The 25,725-nt window shown below is 33.9% G+C and overlaps 3 protein-coding genes across 3 annotated transcripts; 2 read left to right on the forward strand and 1 right to left on the reverse strand.

Annotated features, from left to right (window-relative positions):
- Positions 1-4,249: 4,249 nt before the first annotated feature.
- Positions 4,250-6,776, forward strand: TRIADDRAFT_63360 (expressed hypothetical protein; the record flags this gene model as incomplete). The annotated part of the gene is made up of 11 exons (XM_002114895.1): positions 4,250-4,257; positions 4,855-4,900; positions 5,048-5,147; positions 5,263-5,338; positions 5,415-5,502; positions 5,596-5,742; positions 5,834-5,942; positions 6,037-6,113; positions 6,251-6,337; positions 6,412-6,465; positions 6,542-6,776. 11 exons carry the CDS (start codon positions 4,250-4,252, stop codon positions 6,692-6,694), a joined length of 945 nt encoding a protein of 314 aa, XP_002114931.1. The 3' UTR covers positions 6,695-6,776.
- Positions 6,777-7,970: 1,194 nt separating this feature from the next.
- On the reverse strand, positions 7,971-14,238 carry TRIADDRAFT_58934 (uncharacterized protein; the record flags this gene model as incomplete). Its single annotated transcript, XM_002115077.1, has 17 exons — positions 7,971-8,186; positions 8,524-8,676; positions 8,868-9,534; positions 9,684-9,905; positions 10,065-10,201; positions 10,291-10,485; positions 10,609-10,840; positions 10,997-11,128; positions 11,384-11,553; positions 11,645-11,787; positions 11,900-12,041; positions 12,236-12,346; positions 12,446-12,607; positions 12,754-13,013; positions 13,155-13,244; positions 13,320-13,368; positions 13,534-14,238. The coding sequence occupies 17 exons, from the start codon at positions 14,236-14,238 to the stop codon at positions 7,971-7,973; spliced, it is 3,786 nt and encodes a 1,261-aa protein (XP_002115113.1).
- A 1,937-nt stretch (positions 14,239-16,175) lies between these two features.
- TRIADDRAFT_28926 (uncharacterized protein) lies at positions 16,176-19,975 on the forward strand (the record flags this gene model as incomplete). Its single annotated transcript, XM_002114896.1, has 12 exons — positions 16,176-16,325; positions 17,300-17,459; positions 17,721-17,872; positions 18,073-18,201; positions 18,280-18,436; positions 18,512-18,616; positions 18,788-18,913; positions 19,061-19,163; positions 19,298-19,430; positions 19,498-19,582; positions 19,651-19,720; positions 19,816-19,975. The coding sequence occupies 12 exons, from the start codon at positions 16,176-16,178 to the stop codon at positions 19,973-19,975; spliced, it is 1,530 nt and encodes a 509-aa protein (XP_002114932.1).
- Between the last annotated feature and the right edge of the window lie 5,750 nt (positions 19,976-25,725).

Here is a 25,725-nt window from a genome sequence, read left to right on the forward strand (position 1 = left end):
GGCGTTAGCACGTACGAATATGTATGATTGTCGCCTCCATGTTTATAAGATGCACACTCTAGTCTGGACCAGATTAGACAAAGTTAACTTCCGTGTACACATTGTACAGTTGAAAATGTTACGTTTTTATATCATGTTATACGGTATTGCATTATTCTAGCATGTTATTAGGACATCAGTAGTTGACTGAATATATCTTATGTACAGCAGGTATTCATCTCACAACGCTCCGACATTATAGTTTACTGTGCAAATGATTCGCCCACGTCACTCGAATATTAGCACAGCAGTGGTTGAATGAAAAGGAGAAAAAAATAATGGATTAATAATTAATTGCATATCATTATTGCAGTACTGTACTTCAGTAGAGCTTTTTTGTCCGGAAAAAATAAATGGCTGTGGCCGTAATAATTTTAATGAGGGTTCAATATACATGTCATATTAGAGTTTGGCAACACTATTCACATACTACACTCGCAGTAGAACATTTAACTGATACAGAATCGATACATGGAGGGAGGCCAGCAGTTCCTTCCTGGTTCAATCATAGACGTATCTACTCAACGTATGCAGTACAATAATACCTTCTAGTCAAGCATAGTAATCATGGTAGCATCCACTTAACATTACTGTACTATAATGTATTTTAGGAGTCGATCAAAACGAAAATTATTTTCTTTGTTGATGTTGCATCAATTATTATAATATTAAATTTAAATCATTTTGTGTGTGTATGTTGTACAGTTGAATAAAGTACATTATTTTGTCTACTCTGTCCAACTATTTTATTCAATATTGGGAATTTAGCATTGATCAACGATGAAACAAGCATATGAAAGGGATTTTGTGCTAGTGTAAATATAAATATATCGTTCATGAAAGCAAGACTGAAGGCACAATTAATTATCTACTGTTATTGATACTTACCGCTACAAAGTATAAAAATTTGTAAGATGCAAGCCCGTCTAGTGTGGTAATATCAACTACTAATACTAACTACGTAAAACAACAAGTGGTGCCGTAATAACAACAACAGCATACGTCAAGATATTTCAAAAATTTGAAGTATGACAGATTTTCTTATTTGTTAAGGCAATTCTGTGGACATTGACAAGGAGAATATAACACTACGCTCATAGTATACGGTCATAGACTATAGTATTGGAAAATTCGGATCCAGTTTCAAGTACTGTATGTTAAGTCACCGATTCGCTAGAATTGAGTTTGTTATGGTCAATTTTTCAAGTAATAAAAACAATATAAACTTACCTACACCATCTAACCTTACGCGTATGCTACTATATTGATTGATAGGCACCTGTAATATGTTAACAGAATCGTCTACCTTATCCGCGAGATATTTATGTGAAAATGATATGCACTAATTAATAACCAAATCTGTGACGTCTTTAATGCGCTAGAAGCAATGGAATTGCAATCAATGCTGAATTATAGATAATTACTAATTACTAAGTTTATACTGTTTCACTATACTATACAGTATACAACTTCGTCGGAGACATAATTTGGTAACAATGTGGCACTTGTGTACAAGCGCTATCGTACTGTATATGTGAAATGAAAACTCGTCGAATAATAACAATGTTTACTCTGTAAACCAACAAGCCCTGCAGCAGCATAGAAATGATAGGATCAAGTCCAATAAATTACAATTTCAGTTGAATTTTGATTGAGAATGTAATCGTTGACAAAATACTTACATGTACTTGAATTTAGATCTAGATTTTTTTGGAGGAACCTTCGGTTACAATTTGTGGGTAATGCAGAAGTTAACGAAAGTAAAACAATGTCTCTTTCGGTATCCAATATACAGTGATTAGTTTACGGCCTGTATAATGTTGCCAAGTTGCTATAAATCTTGATTTAAAACAGTTGATTACTGCATACCGGCAATTTCTTAAGAGTACCTAGCTTTCATTTGCAATGTATCGTGTTAAAGAAAAAAAAATTCCAATCTTGTTTTTAATTAAATGCCTCTAGAAAGTAAGCAAGGAAGTTCCAAGCTGTTTTACAAGAATTTACTGCAATACTGTACAAATGTACATCTGTATATTTGCACAAAGTGAACACTGTAATCTATAATATGGTTTAATGGTCTGATACTTTAATGTCAAACTTTACCAGTTATTATATACCTGGATACTAAAATAGAAACAAATTCGTAATTACTGTTGTAGTCTTGTAAATACTTACAGTAACGGAAGCTGTTTTGTAATGCCTCAAATTACAGCACCGTATGCAAATTACGGGGGTGTTTGATATATCTTTACAGTTAAAAAATGATATATATAGCTGCAGACGTACTGCTGTGCCTTTCCGCATTCTTAATTGTATCGCACCCTGTGATACTATGCCGCTAAGTAGACAGACTTTAGATTTTTAATTAACGTTTAACATTAAAGTTAATTGCACATATGAATCATGGGCGACCGACTTGGTCGGTAGGCAGTTAGCAAATGAATGCGCGCCTGATTTATAAAATGATTGGCATTGATTGCTTTACTTTGTCGAGGTTGAAGTACTAGTTATAAATAGCAATACCTTGTTCTGTATATTGTCTGCTAATTCGAAATTTGATCGTCCACAACGCGTTTTTATTTTTTTAATTAATGAAGATATCATGAGGGATTCCTAATTGCCTAATATAACTCAAAAAGTTCCTCTTTCGTCAGGAATGATCGATAATTAATTAATGATAAAATGAAAGAGGCACAGTAACGTAAATAAATACTGTACCAACTACTTTGATAACAGGATATTACTGTAATATTACTAATTGATGACCGTTACTGTATTACGTAGGAACTAGTAAAACGCTTATTACAGCATAATTATACGTATAGATATATCCAAATTGGATATTATTGCACAATATACAAAGCCACAATGATCTTGGACTTCAATTTTTAGTGACGACTGCAAGAGTAATTATATTAGCTATTAAATTGTAAACATCTACTGTAGCTATAATAGGCCTAATTAGTATGATCTGGGCTATTCTGGCACATACGGAGTATGGCGGCTGTTATTTACCATCTGTACATTGTTATACTGCGGAATATATTTCAGGGACATTTGCACGTCCATAAGCGCCGTTAATTATTACACGTTGGTTACTTTATAGAGTCAGACAAAGATAGAAATAATCAATTTATTGATATCAAATTCTTGAATTTCAGCCACGTGGCAAATGATCCTTTGACATGGTTGTGGCCCACGGTGTTCTAGTTTACAAAATTGTTTTAGCTTCTTGGTTTTACAGCAGCAGTAGAGTCGCTGCTTCTCGGACGGAAGTGATTTGTAGATGAAACAAGTACTGTAGTGCAGTAGGATTAGAAGAAAACGAGAAGAAATAATCAGATCGATTCGCATTTCAAGCATGTAATGTAATGCCCATACAGTACTGTACAGTAACGGTCTCTCGCGTCCACTGTACACAGTACAGTACAGTACAGCATCAAGGAAGCAGGGACACTACCTTAGGAAGAAAAGAGAGAGGGATAAAACTATTCCAACACCTATTCAGACCTCGTTTTCTTTTACAAGTCCCTGAATAAGTTCTAGCCTATTTCTGATTAATTCATTCTTTTAGGTTGCTACCTGTCGTCCAATGGATCTGTAGAATATCTACTCTACCAGTGCTCATACAGTATGTGGAGGCTGGCGAATGGACTGGTTATTCAAGTGTACAGTATAGTGCGTTTGCAACCGTATACTATACTCGCCATTACTCGGATCTACCGTACGCTAACAGCATGGGAGCTACACTACAGTCTACAGTACTGTACTGTACAGTACTACGGTACACCGTACAGTACGGACTCTACCGTACAGTACAGTACACTTTACAATACAATAGTACTGTACTGTACAGTACTGTAAACTATAAATTATTACAGTACAGTACTGTACTGTACACTGTACAGTACGGTCTACAATACTTTGTATGGTGTACCACATCAAAAACCTCAATCCGTCCCGACATCCGTACTGTATCCCTGGTACTACAGGCAGTACAGGATACAGTTATACTGTACCTGTCGAAGGTTTGGTTCGGTACTGTAATAATTTGTAGTTTACTACAGTATTGTACAGTATTGTAAAGTACTGTACGGTTGAGTCCGTACTGTACAGTCTGCACTGTACTGTACTATACTGTATCCTGTAGTACCAGGGATACAGTACGGATGTCGGGACGGATTGAGGTTTTTGATGCCCATGAAGCATCATGGGACGGTGCGGTCCATGTGATTCTTCCTCCTTTACTTCTTTTCTAGCGGAATTTCTTCAAGGTAGGAATGGCTGATGAAAATGTGATAATTCTTCAAAATTCTTCACTTCGTCATAATAATCTTGATAATTTATAGTTTTAAACGGTGTATTAGATTATTTGTTATATAGAGGTTAATTCTTTACTTGCTTTTAACGTCCCGTAAGACTTTTATTCCACAAACTTTCCACTCGTTTCCGTCCATTTGCACGCTAAAATTGAAATAACCCTATCACTGGGTTGAGTCCAGTACAGTACTACAATTTTCCCTATATAACATCTACAGTATAGCACGTCGTCATGGCACGGGCACTAGCGTTCCTGTAAAACATGGCTATCATGTGCGCGTTCGTATTTTATGCAAGAGACTTATAAGTAATTGATGTTCTAGCCGTTGTAGTTCAGCTTAGCGTAGAGATAATGCTCTGGAAATCAACGGAGATGATTAGTGTTATTCTGTGAAGATAGAGTCCTCAACGTTAGTTTACTAACACTAATCGAAGTGTTTGTATATTATTTTTTAGTCTTTAAAATTCCATCCTTGCCCAATCTAAAATGGTCAGGGAAGACAGAGCAACTTGGAAGAGTAACTATTTCATTAGGCTCATCGTAAGTATTTCAACATCTTGGCATAAAATAATGTTCGCTACTTTGGCAGCAATTTATTAATAGCAGTGGAAGACTGTATTTGCTAGCGCGCTTAAGACGTGGCTTTGTACGATTAGTTGTTCAAAAATTGCAATATTCTTTTTGCAGAATTTACTTGATGAGTTCCCAAGAGTCTTCATTGTCAACGTTGACAATGTTGGCTCAAATCAAATGCAACAGATTCGCATTAGCCTTCGTGGTCATGCCGGTAAGTTGAATTTAATATTACTAATCTTATTTCTCATGATGATATCTAGGCCGCACATATATTGTGAAACAGTATTGGAAAAATTTTCATAATACCTTTCAATTGATATTCACAGAAGTTCTCATGGGAAAGAATACTATGATCCGCAAGGCTATTCGAGGACATATGAACAATAATCCCAACCTTGAAAAGTAATTACGCGACTTTCTACGATAGAATTGACTTGTGTTGTACAATTAACCATTGTACTAAATCTATATCACATAGCTTGCTGACTCACATTCGTGGTAATGTTGGATTCGTATTCACCAAGGAGAATCTAAATGATATACGTGACAAGATTCTTGCAAACAAGGTACTTGCTACATTAATTGCGTTACATGTGTTATAATCATGATTAGAGTTATTTACTAGGCTGGTACAACTAATACACGTTATTTAATTACAGGTTGCTGCACCAGCTAAAGCAGGAGCATTGGCACCTATCGATGTATTCCTTGATCCTCAAAATACTGGACTCGGACCGGAGAAAACGTCTTTCTTCCAGGCTTTAACAATCCCGACTAAGATTTCCAGAGGAACCATCGAAATTTTGGTAAAAAAAATAAAGACAATAGGATAAATTTGGATCATCAGTGGTTAGTATATTGGTCACATCTATAACAGCTTAACCTTTCTCATTCTAGAATAAAGTTCACTTGATCAAGAAGGACGAGAAAGTTGGAGCTTCTGAAGCTACGTTACTGAATATGTTGAAGGTTTCTCCCTTTACATACGGTCTAAAAATTTTGAAAAGTAAGTATTGGAACGTTCTTCTGCTAGCTAGTGTCTTATAAAACTTGTAATACTTTATATAATCTACTTTGCACTAATTGATTACAATTTATAGTCTATGATGAAGGCAGCATATATGATCCAGCTGTACTGGATATTACTGATGATGATATCGTTAAGAAATTTCTTCAGGTAGGTATTGTATATACATACAGTATAATTACAGTATCCAGTATATCACTGTTGTAATCAGCCCAAAGCACCTATTCGAATTGCATTTGGATTACACTATTATGATTGATATACAATTTGCAAAATCGCTGATGTAGGGTGTTCAACATGTTGCTGCTGTAAGTTTGCAAATTGGTTATCCAACTACGGTTTCAGTGCCACATTCGATCATAAATGGGTTTAAGGTAAATTTTGTTAGTTTGATTTTATAAGATTGAAGTTATTAACGTTTGGATTTGATACATATTTTTTTCTATAGAATGTACTTGCTGTGGCTGTCGAGACCGACATCAACTTCCCTGAAGCTGAGAAAGTATGTAAATAAGTGTATACATTACATTGCTGTTTGATAGGCTTTGTATTGAGAATATTTTTCAATATACTTTTAGGCCAAAGCATTTTTAGCCGATCCAAGTGCATTTATTGTTGCTGCACCTGTTGCAGCAGCTGGTGAAGCTGAAGAAGCAAAACCCGCTAAGGAAGAAAAGCAAGAAGAAGAAGAAGAATCTGATGATGATATGGGCTTTGGACTTTTCGATTAGTTCTTAAAATTGTGTAAGATGTACACATACTTTGTGTATTTGATTCGAACTGATAATAAAAAGTCGTTGTAAAGATTTACGTTTAACCACATAGTTTCTTCCTTTGCGTTGATGTTATTACTAGTTTAATAACTCGTTCAAAACTTTCATAGAATCATTTTACTTTATCAGAGATATTGCAATTATAATGTTTATTAAACGTCAAAGTAGAAAAGTATTTTGCAAATGGTAGATATAGAGAAGTTTATTGCAACTGCAATAAGAATATAAGCATATACTATGATCACTTGTAAATTTACTTTCACTGCAGTAGGTTTACTGTAGCAGAGCAAATTTAATCAGACGTTTTATAACATTTAATATATATGTATATATCTAATTAGACTTGATCTCTCGATTTGAGGTCGGCGTTGAAGCAAATTCAGTAGCAGTCTAATAAGAAATTGATACCCTAAGTAGAGTTACTTGTTTAGTATTCTAGTAAATGGTCATCGCAGCACAGAATCAACCGCTATGATACGGCTTAGTTGTGTAAGTCAACAATTCATCAAGTAGCATATTTTAATGCTAGCAATGAAATATAAGGAACAAAAACGTTGGAATCATAAAAATTTTGTCATCCTTAACTGCTAAATAGGCTATCAATTACTCTTACTGTAAAATTTTTGTACTACTTGTACAACAATCGCATAGCTTGCGTTATTATGTCGCTTATATTTAGCAAGAATAACATTCCCGCATGTCGAATTAATCATAGTGACGATAAAATGTTTTACTATGACATCTAATTAAAAACAAACAACTCTAAGACAATTCTTGGCATGCATAATGTAAATTATGTGGCAATGATTGTCAATCGATCAAAAATTTAAAAAAGCCTTATCTTACTCAGTTAAAATTAGAAATTTAACTTTAAATTGATTAGCAGCGGAGCAGTGCCTTTGTACTTAACAAAACGTAAAAAAAGAAAATGGTCTTGCGCAATTAATTTTATGTGCTCAATGATTAGGAAATACTATCATATTACAATTATAATTATTTACGAAAGTGTAGCAACATTCGGAGTTCCCGGTCGATCGTTGTCGGCAAACTGTATTAGAGTTAGACATATGTATGTCGTACCCTCTAATACTACACTATCCAAATGAACAAATTAAGGAATGTGTCAGTTTGCCGACCGTACGACTGTTAGCTTAAAGATTAGATTTAAAGTTGTAATTCAATATTATAAAAAGCTTTTTAGCTGCAAGTTTACTCATTCGTCATTGCTTGAGTGTTAAACGGGTGGGATATCTTTCATTGATGTATTATCACCCGTTTGGCTTCTAAGAGATACACGAGATGGTGGTCTACTCTTGCGGCTTCGGAGTGAAGCTTGCGATTGTCGTATATTTGGCTGTGAACCAAGTAAGTTTTCAACATCTTGAGCACCACGCTGTATGGCTTGTCTTACTTTATCATCCATTCCAACAATTCCCATATCGCCAAATACCTATGGTATAGACACAGTTAAGAGTTAATTTTTATTATACCGACAATATGTATTTGTATACGATATAGATTATCATAAATATCTATTAATTAAAAGGTCTAATTTTAGTTCACTTAAATATTATTACTTGCAACGAGTGTAAAATTAAATTTAACAGACATATTAGAGCTGCAATGAAATTATTAATGTATTTATTTAGCAGCCTTGTTAACTCCGAAGACTGATCCAGATTCGTAATTTGAATCAATTTATATAAGTTACTCGTACTGAAGCTATCAATGGAAATAGTTCTCAAATACGACGATTTCATCAATAATTATATACAGGCAATCATTACCTCTACAATAGCACCGTCTGGTAGTCTAAGAAAATGCCTGTATAACTCTCGGAGTCCATCCAAATGTAACGAATGAATGGACAAATGAGTTGTAGTTTCTCTCTTTCCCTTGTCTGTCGATTCTATTACCTCTCCCCATTCATTCTCTTCCATCTATTTATTCCAAATAGAGTTAGAAATGATTTATAATTACTTACTATGACATTATTTAGTTCAACTTGATTATTATCAATCTAAACCTAAGAAATGTATGGTGAAAACTGTATATTATACGTAACCTACTATGTGCGATTATGGTAAAAAATAGGTTTGTGATACTAAAAACGATTGTGTTAAATGTTTACCTGCTCTTCTTCCCAAACGTAATCGTAAACGGCAACTTTTCTACGTTCACCCTCTTCACCTCTCCATTTCTCTGCTTTTCTACAGATGAAATTTAATTCTTCATTGGAGATTTCAAGGTCATGGGGAATGAAGAAATCTCCAGGACCGCCATGTAAACGCTGATAGACATCTAACATTCTACCGTTATTATGGAGTCGTAAAAAGTACATGTATAAAATAGCACATCCAATGAAAATGGTGAAAATATATAAGAAACTAGTCAGCAATATGCCGACCGCACCACTCTGCTGTAAGTTGAGGAAATGATTATATAACTTGAATGCATCGCCTACAGGTGTTACGACTGATTTTGATCCAATTAAAGTTCCATTGACATAATTGCCGCCAATTTGTTCGATTTTACTTGAAAATCGGCCGGTAGCACAATCCACAATTAGGATAAGGAGAGGATCAAGTATAGTTTCAATACCAAAGGCAATAGTAAATTTAGATCCTAAACTTGGAAAGCTTCCAAATATACGCTGTGATGCCCAACTTGAAATGACCAAAAGTATAAATATAACGATGTCGGTCCCAGGTCCAAATAAAACAACTAACATCTCTTGACGCGTATGCAGCAAGGAATCTTGATAGGTTAAGGTAACAGTATAGGGCTTGAATTCGAACCTAGTATTATTAACATGCAAGTAAGAGATATGCAATAAATTAATTGAAACGCAAAATGTACAAAAAAATTTTCACTAATAAGGATATAAGGTAAAATATAAATTGTAAATATTTATAATAATTACAGCAAATCCAATATTTCTTTATACCTGCTCGGAAATATGCTTAGCCATGTAATGATATAAACATATTGCCCGATGTAATGGGCATACATTCTGGCAAAGAATACCAATATGAACATAACGAACATTACCCAAAATTCTCTGGATCGCCATTGTGATAAACCCAACTCTGCCAGGAACTGTCTACCAACATAATCCATTTTTTCATTAGAATCTTGATCTGGTCTGGCTTTGTTCGAAAATGGAGTTCTATACATGAAATAAAGTAAATATGAGAATAACAGGGTACAATCGGTGATTTCCCTAATCACCTTAACTAATAAACTGCCAAATGTAATGGTATAGTTTTTACTTAATCTCATTAATCGTATTTTCAGATTTTATTTGTGAATTTTATTAATCACGTACTGTACAGCCATGGTATGCTGTTCCAGTTCTTCTTGATACGTTAGCTTTCGCTTTTGCATAGTCCTAAGAATTTGTGTTTTAGGCAACATGGTGTAATACTTTCGAGCGTAGACATCGATGGGATTATTGAGATGCCTCTGTTACATTTGCATAAGGTACAAGTTAACTCGAGGGATTAATAACAGGCACAAAAAATGTTCTTATAAAGTTGTAGAGATAGTCTAACCTTGTAGTATAATCCTGGCTCTCCTGGTATAGGCTGAAAATCTTCATCTTTATTCTGCATGAAGGTTTCATCTATATCACTTTCGTCATCGGAGTCATCATCTTTCTCACTGGCTGTGCCTTCCAATAATTTTCTTGACATTACAACAGATGTTGGATCTGTTTGGAAGCCACTCTTACCTATTTTGCCGACACGCTTTGATAAAATATGTTTCATAAATAAAGAAAGTCATTGATTAGTTGTGTTTATATCTGTATATGTCAATATCGCAAGCGTTGATTGTAATAGCTATAATTTTTGATTTCAAATAATATTAACCTTTTCATCTGCTTGGTCATTTTTATTATCTTTGCTATCAGATCCAGTAGAGATAGCACTTATCAAACTATCTCGTCTTGACTCTCCATCTGTTTGTAGGTTAACACGAGATCCAAAGACAGGCTTTTCTCCGTCTTTAGTTTCTTCAACAACTCGTGTACGGTCAGGGAAAGCAATCATGTTGGAACTAAATTGTAACTCTACTTCATATTCCTTTTGGCCCGCCAAGTATCTACGAGCATAAATTTAGAGACGATTTGGATATATTTTGAAACGGAACGAGCATTAGTTGCTGTTACTAATAAGTTAATTGAGTCATAGTTTTTAGTAACTTAATATTAAAATTGTAGCAATTAGTCGCAATACGTTAAATGTGCAATTACGATACCTTGGTAGCTTGATAACTTCAAAATAAATGTTACCCAGCCAATAATCGATGTCGTGAGTTAACAAGGCTTCAATTTTGGTATGTTTGTCAATACTTGGATCAACGTCACCCCTGATAAGGGGGCACTTATACCTAAGATAAAAATATAAGGTACATTAGCAAAGTCTAGAAGGACCTATGGTAATATAAAAGTATACTGAACTTATTAAATGCAGCTTGCGAAGATTAGACAAAAATTTTAGATAATTTTCTAGATTTTAAAGCAGAATACTAATGAATATTTGACTATCGGTTTATTCGGAGAACCACAATGATGAAAAAATATTTGGGCTCCATGCTTATCACTACAATAACTTTAATATTGTGTAACGGTGTAGTTGATATTACCTTCCTTCGATAATGTTAAATTTAGCATCACAGATTGGGAAACATCCCCATCCAACAACCCGATCAACTGGTGTTACTTCACCACGGAGAATGAATAGCTCAAAGACCAATATCATACCAGGGCGTACATCGGGCTTCGATGGACACACCGTGAAGACGCTTTGATTGAACTAGTAATCGAAGTTATATATAATATATAAGTTACTATATGCATCAATTTCTAGCTTTAATTTTTTACTTCGTTTACAGTAATATGCTAACCTTCATATCGACATTGAAGAAGTTCCCATCATGAGAAACTGGAAGCGTTGCACCACCCCATTGTTGGCCTTTTAGGTTTGACCAACGAAGAACATGGCCACCTAATCGATCATACATGGATACCATAACGACATATCGCCCGACTAATAATTGAAGAAATAATTGATATGAATGATTATCCGTAGATTAAGTATGTAGAAATGGTCAGTAATGAAGCGAAAGAATTCGTAACAAATGAAATTATGAAGTCTGTACCAGGTAATTTGTCTTTGATAGCTCGTACACATTTAACCTTAACTTGGATTGGTTGGGGAGTTTTATCCCAATCGACTTTCCAACGGCGTCCTTTACTACCTCCATAAGCATTATCAGCCATAATTAAATCTCCATAAAGTGTCTAGGAGTATAGTACAAGTAAGAAGAAAAATTAATTTATGAGAAATAACGAAGGACTTACACCTCTAATCTATAATAATGCGGTGATTGAAATTAACTGTAAGACACAGCTATTTTTTCATAACGAAAAATGGCAGACACAGACGACTGTGTTACATTTAAACATATTCACAATAAATTTACATATCTAATAACCTTAACTTCACCCTTGCGTCTTTCTAATGCAGTCATAAGTTGATTTTCAGCGCGCTTAAATGATTTATGTAAATGATCTTGTTGTATACGATTCATTTGCAAATTGGCTGCCTGTTAAGTTAAGAGAACCTCGATTATGTTAGCTATGTTGTAATGTAACGAAGTTAAACAAGTAATTAACAGCAATTTGTAAGATATAAAGTATTATACCTCTCGTTTTCGAACAGATTTTTGCTTTTCCTTAATATATTTGACGACATTCTTCTTTGCGCCTTCTTCTTTTAATAGAATTTCTTCTTGTAATTTCTTTTGCATTGTAGCCTGTTGTTGTTGATACTCTATATGCTCAGCTTTAAGTCTCATCTCTTCTTCCTGTTAATAAATACCATAAAATTAAGTTACAAAGACTAATTTCATTTAAAAACTTATATTTGCAACAGATAGTTAAAAGTAAATGCGGCACCCTTACAGAATCCTACATTACTATCCTAAGATATTTAGTGAAAAATTTTCAGCACCTGTATTTCTTCAAGGGACACTTTGCCAATCATTAGTACATCATCTTGTACCTCTCGCTCGAAATTATCCACATATGGTTCAAACTCTTCATCAATTAATTTTGTTTTTAATTCACTAATTTTTTTGTAATTTTCTTGCAGTTCTGGGCGAGCGAATAGAGTTGGTGGTTCAGCTGTGCTTTCCAGCTCGGTTTCGCCACTTTCTATAGCTCCCATCAATTTATCCAAATTCATTACTTCTGGATTATTTTCTGGTGGAACTAAGTACAAGAGTTACATAACATATTAGAGATCATTCGAAAAGATTTCGACGTAGATATGTAAAGTAAAGATTATTTTGAATTTTCTGGCACAAATGTTTTGTTGAAGGAATTATCAACTAGCCCGTTTCAAATATTTACCATATTGTGGTAGCTCATCCCTAGGAATATTGCCATATTTCTGTGTGATTTCGCCAAGATCGGGAGACATGTAGGGAATTTCTTCAATAGCTAAAAATATATAATTCAAATTATCACTATGTTTACACGATATGCTACACTGTTTTATTATATTCATAATCATACTAATTGCGGTATCTTTCGGTGTATTAGGATCGCTGTTTTCTTCATTGCTCTACGAATTATTTAATACAGAATATTAATTAAATACAGCATAGGTGAGTTATTTTTAAAAAGTTTAAGGATGGTATGAGATATGATTAATTCTATCGCTAATCTGAGCCAGTGAAGAATGGAAGTACAATCAAGAACAATATTTGTTGAAATATGGTCAATAAACCTGTTGATTCGATTCGGTAGCCGTGCTTTCTTGATCTGGCTTTGTGTTTGGCTCGTCCACTTTATCGATCGATTCAGCTTGTTTTTGAATGTTTTCGGTAGTTTCCGCTTCTTCAGGACGCACATTAGGCTGTTCTTGATTTACTTGATTTACTATCTCTTCATTGGAATCCCCTGTAACACTTGCGCCGGGGCTATTTTGTTCCTTGTTCTCAGTAGTTTTCGCTTCTTCTGGCTGCACATTAGGCTGTTCTTCATTGACTTGATTTACTATCTCTTCATTGGAATCTCCTGTAATACTTGCGCCAGGGCTATTTTGTTCATTGTTCTCGGTAGTTTTCGCTTCTTCTGGCTGCACATTAGGATGTTCTCCATTGACTTGATTTACTATCTCTTCATTGGAATCTCCTGTAACACTTGCGCCAGGACTATTTTGTTCATTGTTCTCAGATATTGTCGGAGTTTCATCCGATACGGAGACGCCATTACCAGGCTCTAAAGTTGCTTCATCTTGAGTTGGTTGAGGTGTATTATCCTCTTGGATTTCATTGCTGTTGGCATTGCTTTCGTCATTATTTTCTTCATTTGTTGGCGTATTTTCTTGTTGTGTTTCGGCAGCAGGGGTATCTTGATCCTGATTTGTTTGTTGTGTCTGCTGCTCGATTTCTTGTTCAGCTTTGCTCACATTATCTAAATTATCGGCCATCTCTAGACCACGATAATACTTTAGTGTAAGGGTATAAACACGATTGCGAGTTTACTGGCCTCGTCTTATATCGTCGATTAGAAATTTTGAAAATTTTGCGGAAAAAGTAAGGTTATCCAATGAGGTTCAAATAGCGTTAAGGAGTTTGAAAATTTGAGAAAATTTTTCCGATGAAATAGAGGAAACCGGATTTATTATTTTTTAACACGACGATTAAAAAAGTGTCGATCTCTAACACTATCTTGTATAATATAATATACAGTCGTGGGTATAGTTTATTGCTTTTATCTTGAGGCGCTGCATCTTATTTACGATCATGTCAAGCATTGTGCACTTCTCTTCGGACGTCACGGCGTTGCTAAGTTACACCGTTGACGTCATCCCATGATCTAACGATAAGTCATATACTGTAGAGTCTACCTGAAAAAGGTTCGGTTCGGTTCAATACCTTTATGGTCTATACAGACTATACTCATATGTCGAGATTTCAGCACTTTTTTACAGTAATAATAATATTATTATGTGCATGTGGAGTAAAATACTACTAGTCAGGACTATTCAATTTATAAAATAAAAGAGAGTTAATTAATATACATGCAGTCATGTTACTGCAAACACTAAATAAGATCCAAGGCGTAAACTAGCCGAGCCGGACAGGGTAGGGCAAAGACAGTAGTGACCAGTGCTCCATACAATCCTAGCAGGTTGGTTAAAGCTTTGTACTTGAGACTTGAGTCAAATGTCGCTCCAAACTCCGATTGATATTTTTATGACGACAGGCGACTATTTCTTTACTCAAACGCCTCAAATGATGCTGTAACTATATGACCGTGGAGATTATGCATTTATGTATAAATATACAGCAATCAGGGATCTGGAAATGATCGTTCAGTAGACCGGAAATGTCGGTCTATTTTGTCAGTCATTTCAACTGCGGTCATCCAAATGAGCTGCACAAATGTGCGTGCGTTTTTTGACTGCTTAGTATTAGCGCTGTACCTAGCACAATCGACAGTACAGTACTCTACTCAGCATATGCTCATTGCATTACAATCATTGAACAGTCACGGACGAGAAGGAGACCAGGACGGATCGCTGCCTCGGATGGATGGACTTTTTACCAAATGAGGTACTACCGAAAAATGACTACTTAGTATGAATCTTCCGTGTCTGTTTTCTAAATCACTCGTATTCAATTTGAATAACATTCATGACTTAAAAGTGACTGCTTCCAAGCAGAGCTTAAGCAATGGAATACAATGTAATATTACTTACTTAATTTACTAAAAATCAGTCAATTGAGAATGGAGCGTCTGCATACTTCAATACTGTACACTACAGTGTACAGTACTCTCATAACGAAGTGTTTCGCTCAATATTTTGACGAGATACTGTACTGCAGGCCGAAAGCGCCTGTCCGTCCGAGAGTACTGTAATCAGTCCAAGTCCGTCTTCTAGTAGTCCATGGCATAGTACAGTACCAGGAAGGTTGTACTGTACTGTACAGTGTACAGTACTGTACCATGGTCGTCTCATACTGTATACGGTACTGCACCGTACCGTACGATACCGTATACAGTCCTGCTGGAATTAAAGTGCCAGGGCTTATCGCGCCCCATTCTACTACCGTAGTACAGTACTACGGTATCCACTCAGTGAACAAGCCTAAGGGTTTAGTCCAGGTGGTCCAGCCAAGTCCGCAATTTCAACTACATCAAGAGTTAGTCTGTAGTTCAACCTTTAGGGATTAATTATTTATTTATTTCCCTTCATGTGATTCTGATTGCAGTATTCAATAGTTGTGGATCAGTCAAGTGGGAAATCTATCCATCCTATACGTAAATAGAATTGAAGCGATACTCTACCTCGGATTAAATCATTCTGTGCTATTTGATTTATTTCAGTCATCCAATCACTTTTCCATACAGTACATGATCATGGAGTTTATGGATATTATTAAAACACCTCAGGTGGAAAATGTAACGTTTACCATGGTAGGCGAAAGAAAGTCCGTGTCTGGAACTTTATGCTTAACATCGCACCAGTTGATATTTTTTGATAAAGAAAACAAGAAAGACGAATTATGGGTATGTCTATAGGAATAGGTAGATAATGGTGTGTACTTTATAGTTCAAATACTATAATACTTACTTTTATAAAGATCTATAGTAACAAGATTGTATTGATTGCAATTGCACACTATGATACAGCGAGTGTTGTCTAATTCACATTGCAATACCTCTGTCAAGTACTGAATTTTATCACTCCCTTTTCAATGGCTTCCTAGCTACATTATTAGTGGTGGAATACAGTAGTAGGTCTGTTAGAACTGTTGCATGCAATGCACGCCTTTTAGTAATATCATGATAGATCATAGAGAGATACCCTAAGTGTACCCAGAAATAGGATATGGGTTGTTAACAGTGCAGTACTGCAGTGTATCTACTGTATATATATATATATATATATATTTACGAGCGTAATTGCAAACTTTAATTACTATAACTAGAAAAAAAATAAAGAACACTTAAGTTACTCGCAAGCCATCGACCCCAACGTATATGCATCTGTACTCTCTTTTCAAGTTGACTTCATCCATGACTTAATCATCAGATTGTTGAGAGAATCTTTCGCCTGCTAGGAATACAATAATAATCACTCGTATAGCAATTGCAATAGTAGAAATTGGCATACTACTGTACATGATAGGGAATGCATTGTAGAGACTTTGTATAATATTGGAGATTATTTACTGTACTAGACCTGGTATAATATGCTGTAGTCAATGATTAATTTTCCAATATGATAATGGTCTCGGCTAGGATTTACATACTGTAATACTAGATGTCACAGATATTGTACAATTACAGTAATATCCAGTAGATCTGCCCATATCAAGAGTAGAAGATCGTAACTCTTGTGCGTTATCTAATTTCATATTCTACGGCATATCCAAACTATGCCTACGTGCATAGACAGTATACAGTGCAGTATATGCTATACAGAATACTGACGTTTATTCGCCCTGTAACATAAGATCATTTTCCTCTTTATGTCTTAGATTTTCATATCCAGCATTGACTCCCTTGAAAAAAAGATCACTGATTCATCCCTGGTAGTTAACATTAGATGCAAAAACTTTCGCAATATCCAGCTAACAATAGGAGATATAACGAAAGCTTCTGATGCGTTCGAATCCATTGAAAAGTTGGTAAAAATCAGTGAAGGTAAATTGAAGATGTTCTAATTAATTTCTGTTGGATTGCACGCCTTTATGACATTGTTGATATTCGGTATAATCTTTTACATTTCCCTCTTTTTCACAATTGTACACGTCTACATAAAGACTTTCTACAGGGTTCATATTGTAGAATTAGAACGTAGATGCTATAAATTAATCGACTACTTACTATTTTACAATACTTTATTATGCAAACTGTATTTCAATTATTAAATACGTGTATTTGAATTGTTTACTGCAGACGAAATCGATAAGCATCACGCCTTCTATTACAACCCTAACTTTGCTATAACTGAAGACGGCTGGAAATCGTTTAACTTAGAAACAGAATATGCTAGATTAACTGCTGGATCTCGCGACTTTCGCGTATTAGAAGTTAATAAAGGATTTAAGGTACGTGCCAACTTACTTTGTCATTGATCGACATTTCTACAGCCACGTTGAAGCATAGTGACATTCGTGCAGATTACCGTGTATCTCATCTCAGTATATTATAACATTTTATTCCCTTTTTCTATCGTTAATGACGGTAGTTGAATACTTGACAGTCTAGTACCAATTGCCTAAAAGCTTATCATTAAATACATTTCTAGATCTGTAGTTCCTACCCGGAACGGTGCCTTGTTCCTTCTTCAGTCAACGAGAATATTATCTGTAAATCAGCCAAGTTTCGTTATCTAGGAAGATTTCCTATAGTATCGTATATCTACCATGCGAAAAAGGTTTGTGCCATTGTTTTCGTATTGAACGTAATTTTCTTTCGCTATTCTAATCTTGGAAAAACTTTCTTAATAATAAAGGCTGTACTGATGAGGAGTAGTCAACCATTATCTGGACCGAACGAATTGCGTTGTAAGGAAGATGAAAAGTTGTTAAATGCCGCAATATTTGGTCCAAAGCATTGTTACATTGTGGATACCAGATTAACTAATTACGCTACCAATATTAAAAATAAAGGTTGAAGTTGATACTAACGCTTATAAGCACTACTATGCAGGAAATTCTTATTGTTTATTCTAATACACTAAAAAGGTGGTGGTGTTGAGCCATCGTGTTACTATCCGCAATGGCACCGTATCCACCGTGGGATTGAAAACTACAATTCGTTAAAGGATAGTTTAACAAAATTAGTAGAAGGTCAGTAGTAACGTATGAACTACTAGAGTTACCTTACTTCGCATAGCAGTTGTTAACCAAACAATTATATATAGGTGTATTTCTTGTAATACAGTACAGTATATTGCGTGCCCTTGTCGCAAGGTTCAAATTAAACTGTTTCATTTCTTATTATTCGTATCCTTTCTGCAGCCACCAGTGATTTCGATTGTTCATCGAGCGCATGGCTTAGCCGAGTAAGCAGTAGCAATTGGCTCAATCATGTTAGATCTATTTTGAACACTGCTTGTTTCGTGATTGGCTATTTATTTGATGAAGGTATTTCGTTCACATTTTATTCCGGAGAATGCTATCCTTGATTACCGTAACAGTTTTTTGACTTATAATACTATTTTATCTATTATAATGGAAAATTTTGCTTATGGGATTAGCTACAAGATTAAATTGTGTTGGGATTCTTTATAGGTGCTACGGTTCTAGTCCATGGTAGTGATGGTATGGACGCGACTCTTCAAATAACATCTCTCGCTCAAATTATGATAGATCAAGACTGCAGAACAATTCGGGGGTAGGCTTTAATTATATTATGGTTGTTCTCGATAATACGTTGCTATTTTAGTTTTCTTTGTCGTCAACCGATCTTCATTAGCTTAAGTCGGCAACATAAAGTAAGAAATCGCATACATTAATTTTTTCGAATAGATTTCAAGCTTTAATTGAAAGAGAATGGTTGTTGGGTGGTCATCCGTTTTCGTCTCGTTGCTCTAAGCTTTGTAATACTCAAGACATTTCCACCTCTCCTGTATTTCTTTTATTCCTTGATTGTGTTTGGCAGGTAAGAACTGTAACAGTTTTTAAGTTAGAAAATGTATTCAATCTAACAGTAAGTTTTAATTATACAGCTTCAGCAGCAACATCCTTGCTTCTTTGAATTCAACGAAGAGTTTTTAAGAGTACTAGGACATAAAGCATACTCATCTGAATTTGGTAAAATCCTTTAGGGATAGTACTATATTAAACAGTAAGCCAATAACATCAGATTTATCCGTTGATAGGTACTTTCCTGTATGATAGTCATGCTCAAAGACTACAGGCTCAATTGCCTAAAAGAACGTGCTCTCTTTGGTATGTAAATTATCTTTGCTGTATTGCATAAACTGTTATTGTTAGATTCATTTGTAATCGAAACTGTTCATTGGAACTAAACTTTTTATTTGCAGGTCTTACATTAATCAAGCTACCGTTATTAATGATTATATTAACCCGTCATATGAAATGAGAAAGCAAATAATTCGTCCTTCCACTGTTCCACATTGTATTGTATGTATGAAAATTTATCTTTGCCACTACAATGTATATGAATGGTCAAGTCATGGCTAACTATATTTATATATTGCAGAAATTATGGTTATCAATGTATTGTCCGTGGCTAGGAATTAATGAAATTGAGAAAAGGAAGGTGACTACGTTGCGCGATATCAGTAATGCAAATTTGACTTTAAAACAGCGCAAAGAAGTTCTTCAAAAGTAAGTCAGTTAATACTTATTTTTACAAATTAATTAATACCTCCTTTACTTAGCTTGCGTAACAAATTATAGTCAGGTTGTACAATATAATATACTATACAATACATCAGTACTAGATATGCCGACAATATGTTATTTGAACTTAAATATATTTCAAAAGCTTTCATAATATCTCAGCTTAGAATTTTGTATTACGCTCTCAGCTGATCATAGAACGTTTCTAGTTAATTAATTGAAGATGATATATGTTACATCGTCTCGACGATTTTATTGAGCACATGGTGTGACGTAGTAAACATTTGATATTCTACTAATTATCAATACATGCTTTTGTCAATGGTAGGAAACTTTTAGAACTGAAAGATGAGAAAAGCATGAAGTAAAGCCTCTGTAGTCGGTATCTATTCGATTAAAATTAGATGGCTAAGAAATAAAAAAAGTATCATTGGCTAAAACTAGCGAATAAGGTTGCACAATTATGTCCATTAAGAAAGTTTATTGGATTTCGAGATTATCTGTAGAATGTAAAGTAATAATGCTATTAAATTATAAAATCAGTACGTAGTGCTGCTATACTGTCTTTTTAAGTGGCCTCTGTGCACTATTGCTACAGTGCCATCCTGTAGTATTAAAACTCTAGGATATGTTTTTCTAGTATTATATTCTTGCCTGGAAGTCCAAGTGCAATTAGTACTTAATACGTATATCGGTGTACGCTAATGACAGTTTTCTTAACTGTAATACATTTGAGCGAAATATGTAAGAAGCAATACGAAATATTTGATGATGTAAATACTAGTTAATTCTAATGTAATCATCCATAGCAGTTAAAGTGTAATTTTCCATGTATATTTTCTATATGTGTATGAAACTGTTATTATATGGCTAAGATGTAATTTAAATTTTCTTGTCAAAGAAAGGATATATCTGATTACAGTTGTTACTTAATTAATTGCATTACGTTGCTCAATAATTTTAAATACTGATTGAATCACAGGATAGAATCAATAAAATGAAGCAGTATACTGATTGTAAATTTAAGCGCACAATGAAAAATATTTTTAGTTTTATAACGTTAATGATCTACGTGTGTGCGCTTTACCAATTTCATTATATGAATAGATTGAAATTTTGGCAGACCTTTTGTTATAATCAAGTAAAATGTAAACACGAAAAACTTACTGTCATGATGAAATTTTTAATCAGTTCAATACTACGCAGTTATATTGTCGCTTTTATGATGTCGTTACCGATATATTATGGAGACTATTGGCGCAATGCTGATTTTTACTTTTTTATCACATGTTCACTTGTACTAAGTCATTGAAAGATTGTAATGTGTCACCATGCACACCTTGATAATAAACATTAGATTTATGTATAAACTGTCGGATGAATAGTCGAAATATAAACTCTACAAACCGGATATTATCATACTCGTGTCACTCAAATTCAACTTGAAAATTTAGCTTCCTCAAATCTTGATCAATATCAAAGTACTTTAATAGTTGATAACCAGAATATATTTATTATGCGGGTCGACAAAGTTCATTGACTGTTTATAAAGTACGTAAGGCATAATTATACGAATACTAAGCGTGTACTGCAGACAGAAGTAATTTTGTTTATTCTTTCTAATTAAATGTGCCGCAGAATGGCAGCTAGTTTTCCGTGTTATTATGTTCATATAATTTTTTAGGGTTTAGTTGGAGCCTGTTTACTCTGTTATAGAATACAGATGTAAAAGTCATGGCTCATTCTTGCTGTTTTATTCTACGGAATCTTAGCCCAACCCTTCGTCTTAACATAATCTTAAAAGATTTCTTGTTAATTTTGTCAAAGTTAAAGACTGCTTGCTGTAGGTCATTAATCAATCATAAAATTGCAATAGCGTAGAGTGCAGTAGCATACCGTACTGTGTAGTCCATACTAGACCTGTTGCTATTTCTAAATCTAGGAAATACTCTCAAGCTACCGTTACAGTCCTGTACTGATCTGAACGATGGCAGTAGTAAACCCTTGGTGTGAACATTAAACAAGATGACTAATCTCTAGTTTAAGTAGCAATACTACCATATTTCCAAGGGACTTTGCTCAGGTGTTTACTTTTGTCACTTTCGATCAATATTCTAATTAGGTTTGTCAAGGTCAAGAGATGATCATTTAATGAAAATTTATTGCTGTAACTCTATGAAGACTGTGAATGTAAATAATTCTAAATTCAATTTTGTATCGCTATTTCTTAACTTAATTAGAAAGTAAACATATTACTAAATGATTTCGGATTAAAGAAGATGTAGATAGAATTTATAAATCCAAAATAGTCATAACTGATGAAATAGTACTTCAACAGAATGGAGAAAATAGAGTTCCATTTCTCCACATAGAATTTTCGAAGAATACCAAATTACTATTGCGTTTGTATGTCGGATTATATATTAAAATGGAGAAATACTCTTCGATTTGTTAATATTTTGATAAATATATTTTCAACGTTGTGTAGCTATGCAATGGGTATTTTTTTTATTATTGATAATTAGGATGAAATTATATCTTAAAGAGGAGACGCCTAATTGTTCGCTTCATCAATTTACAATCAAGAATTATAGATCAGTAAATCTACAATACCATTTGACAGGGTGATTACAGTTTGATACGAAATGACTATCTACATTTACCGTAACCTTTATTTAACGTTAAAATATACAGCAGTATCGGTGGTGGTAGTACCCCCAACAAATGCACCACAATGCACTCGTATTTGTTTTGATGTATTATCATCCAATTTTTCTACTCTATCGTAATCATTTATGATCGTCGAGTTGATTAATAGCTCCAATATGTTATGCTACTGTATCATCAACACTGGTGAATTTTGGTATTGATAGCTATTGCTCAACGGCATGCACGAAGTCGAAATGGATTACCTATGCAAACTATCCTGCCTATAAAAATAACAATATTAGCGCTAGATCGCGGTATGCTGGTAGTCGCAGATTACAAAATAAATACAAATAGTACTTAAAGCACTGCAGATGAATTAATAGAATCTAGAATTGAACACTGTATAGCTTCAATAACAACTGGCATGGACCTACGAGCACATAATAGCCTCGATTGATTTGTATTTCATTTCAGTAATAAAGTTACGACATGTTATCCCTAGAGAAAAATCAGAGAATATTTCAATCATAAACCAATTCATAATATTGATTGATGTAGATTAGCATAATACTCCTGTGATAATAGACCGCATAAACTTAATCATGGCATTGTATTTATAGCAGTAATTCCAGGTGTCTACCACGGCATAAGTAGTAATTTTAACCTTAAATCAATACGGTGTTTATATTCTTATATGGATTGGCTTTTAACGAAATAGTACGGTACAATTTTCTAAAAGAAAGTCTGTGGATAGTGATAGTTGCTATTCTATCATAGTTGTTACTCGAATATTTGACTTACCAATACTTTTGGTATATAGGAAAGTTATTACTAACGGAATTAGAATGATTGAAAAGATAGAGTTTAATCCAATAAATAATTTCTAGTAGCTGTGATATTGATTTTAAGCTATATATTACCCTACAATTTACACTGTGTATTAATTGCTGAAGTAACTTTTAAATCTATTGGATTTCATTGTATGTATAAATAACCGCTTCAATTATAATTATTACGTTCTAAAAACGTTCAGAAATTGATAACATAGATGTAATCTACTGCTCTTCATACTACTATGAATAAAGTTGGCGCTGGTATATTAGTGGATTACGACTATAACAACTGATATTAATTAATAAAAAATATTAAGAAATATATCGGCAGACTGGTTGCTGCAGGCATATTACTAGTTATAAAGTAGCAATTGACTGCGGAATTACGCATATTTTTTACCTTTAGGCTAATTCGCCACCGTCTATGAAATAGTTTATCACAATATTCAGAATTACATCTTTCTTTATGATCCTGGCCTTGTTGACGAACGTATCTCCTACTGTTTATTAAGCAATACTGGTACATTATAATTATATACATATATTTATATAATAGTAATTAAATCACGATCATCTTTTGATTATATTATACCGGTAATGTTCACATCCACGAAAGTAAGAAATGACTAAACTTATAACTAATTATGACTTGAAAAGCACACATACAAGTCGTACTGTGTAAATCTACATCAAGTAGAAATCCTAGCCGTTCCAATTTCATCCTTTCTTTTTTCTCATAGTATTCAAAATCATTAAATATTGAGGTCTTGTGTTCGTAGTAATGAATAATTTTTGATACAGAGTGACCTTTCTCATCAACAATTTCTTGACAAATCATGTGAATTTATTACTGATTTGTAGTCATTATTTTCTAAGCATATATTACGGTATATACTTTAATGCGAAGTTGGGTATATCTTGAATGTAAATCCATCGAATCGTAAATTTTCCTTTCCAGCTACTATGCTACCATAAGTGATCTGATTCTTTATAGTTTACTTCGGATGTTATCTTGGCTGCATCATAAAAATGATTATTCAGTCACATAACTTATACGCATTATATAATATGATTTTTAACCTAAATGCTAACAATTATGGTTAGTTGCGAAAATTTCTGAAAGATTTTTGCCTTCTTTAACTACATGATTGAAGGGAAAACAAATGGATAAAGAATTTATAGATTAAGATAGACCAAAAGCTTTGCAGAGTTTACGGATTTTACGCAATGGTATATGAAAGTTTATGAGGCCGATGGAAAGAAGACGTCAAAATGCTTAACCAAGATTATTACTGATTTCAATTGAATGTTTAATTTGAGTACTTTTTTAAAAGGATTTAAGTGCAAATTTTAATCGTTAGTACTGAACCATAGTTCGTAACGCTTTGATAAGAAGACGGCCAAAATACAGCACTATGCTGAGTTTTAATTTTACTTCAGGTAGACATTGCATCAATTATATACAGATTTCGTATCTTTGTATTTTGTTATATAATATTGAATTTTGTTTTTAAGCAACGATAAGAATGAACTATGGTACATTAAATCAAATCTCTTAATTTAATATATATATTTAAATCCTTTGGATACAAAAAAAGTTCAAACCCTTTATTTAAATTTCTAATTGATTCGTTAAAGTTTAATTGAAATTGACCTACAAACTACTGTAGACTGTTGAATGCCGTCTATTTATTGGTGTATTGGAGACTTACTTACATTTGGGTACTGAGATTCAACAAACTCTATCTTGCGGTCATAATCGTAATTATCCATATATAATACACGAATATATTATTTAATAATTTTACTACTTAAATGAATATATAAATGATGATGTCATGACCCTTTCCGCAATTTGTGTTAACGCATAATAGTATACACATATTACGCAATAGCATTATATGAAAGTGGCCATCTGACATTATAATGTAGAATTGTTTAAGCAGTGAGCTTCAATATTCTCGCGGTGTTCGTTAAAGTTAGTGCATGATATTTAAGAGACAGAGAGATTAAATTTATAGATTCTGCCGGCAAGTTATGTTTATTCACAATAATGAATTTATTTACGAGTGGTATGATATTCATTAACAACGTAATCTACAATAT

This window comes from Trichoplax adhaerens, genomic scaffold (genome assembly GCF_000150275.1).
Source record: "Trichoplax adhaerens TRIADscaffold_9 genomic scaffold, whole genome shotgun sequence".
NCBI classification, from domain to species: Eukaryota; Metazoa; Placozoa; class Uniplacotomia; order Trichoplacea; family Trichoplacidae; genus Trichoplax; species Trichoplax adhaerens.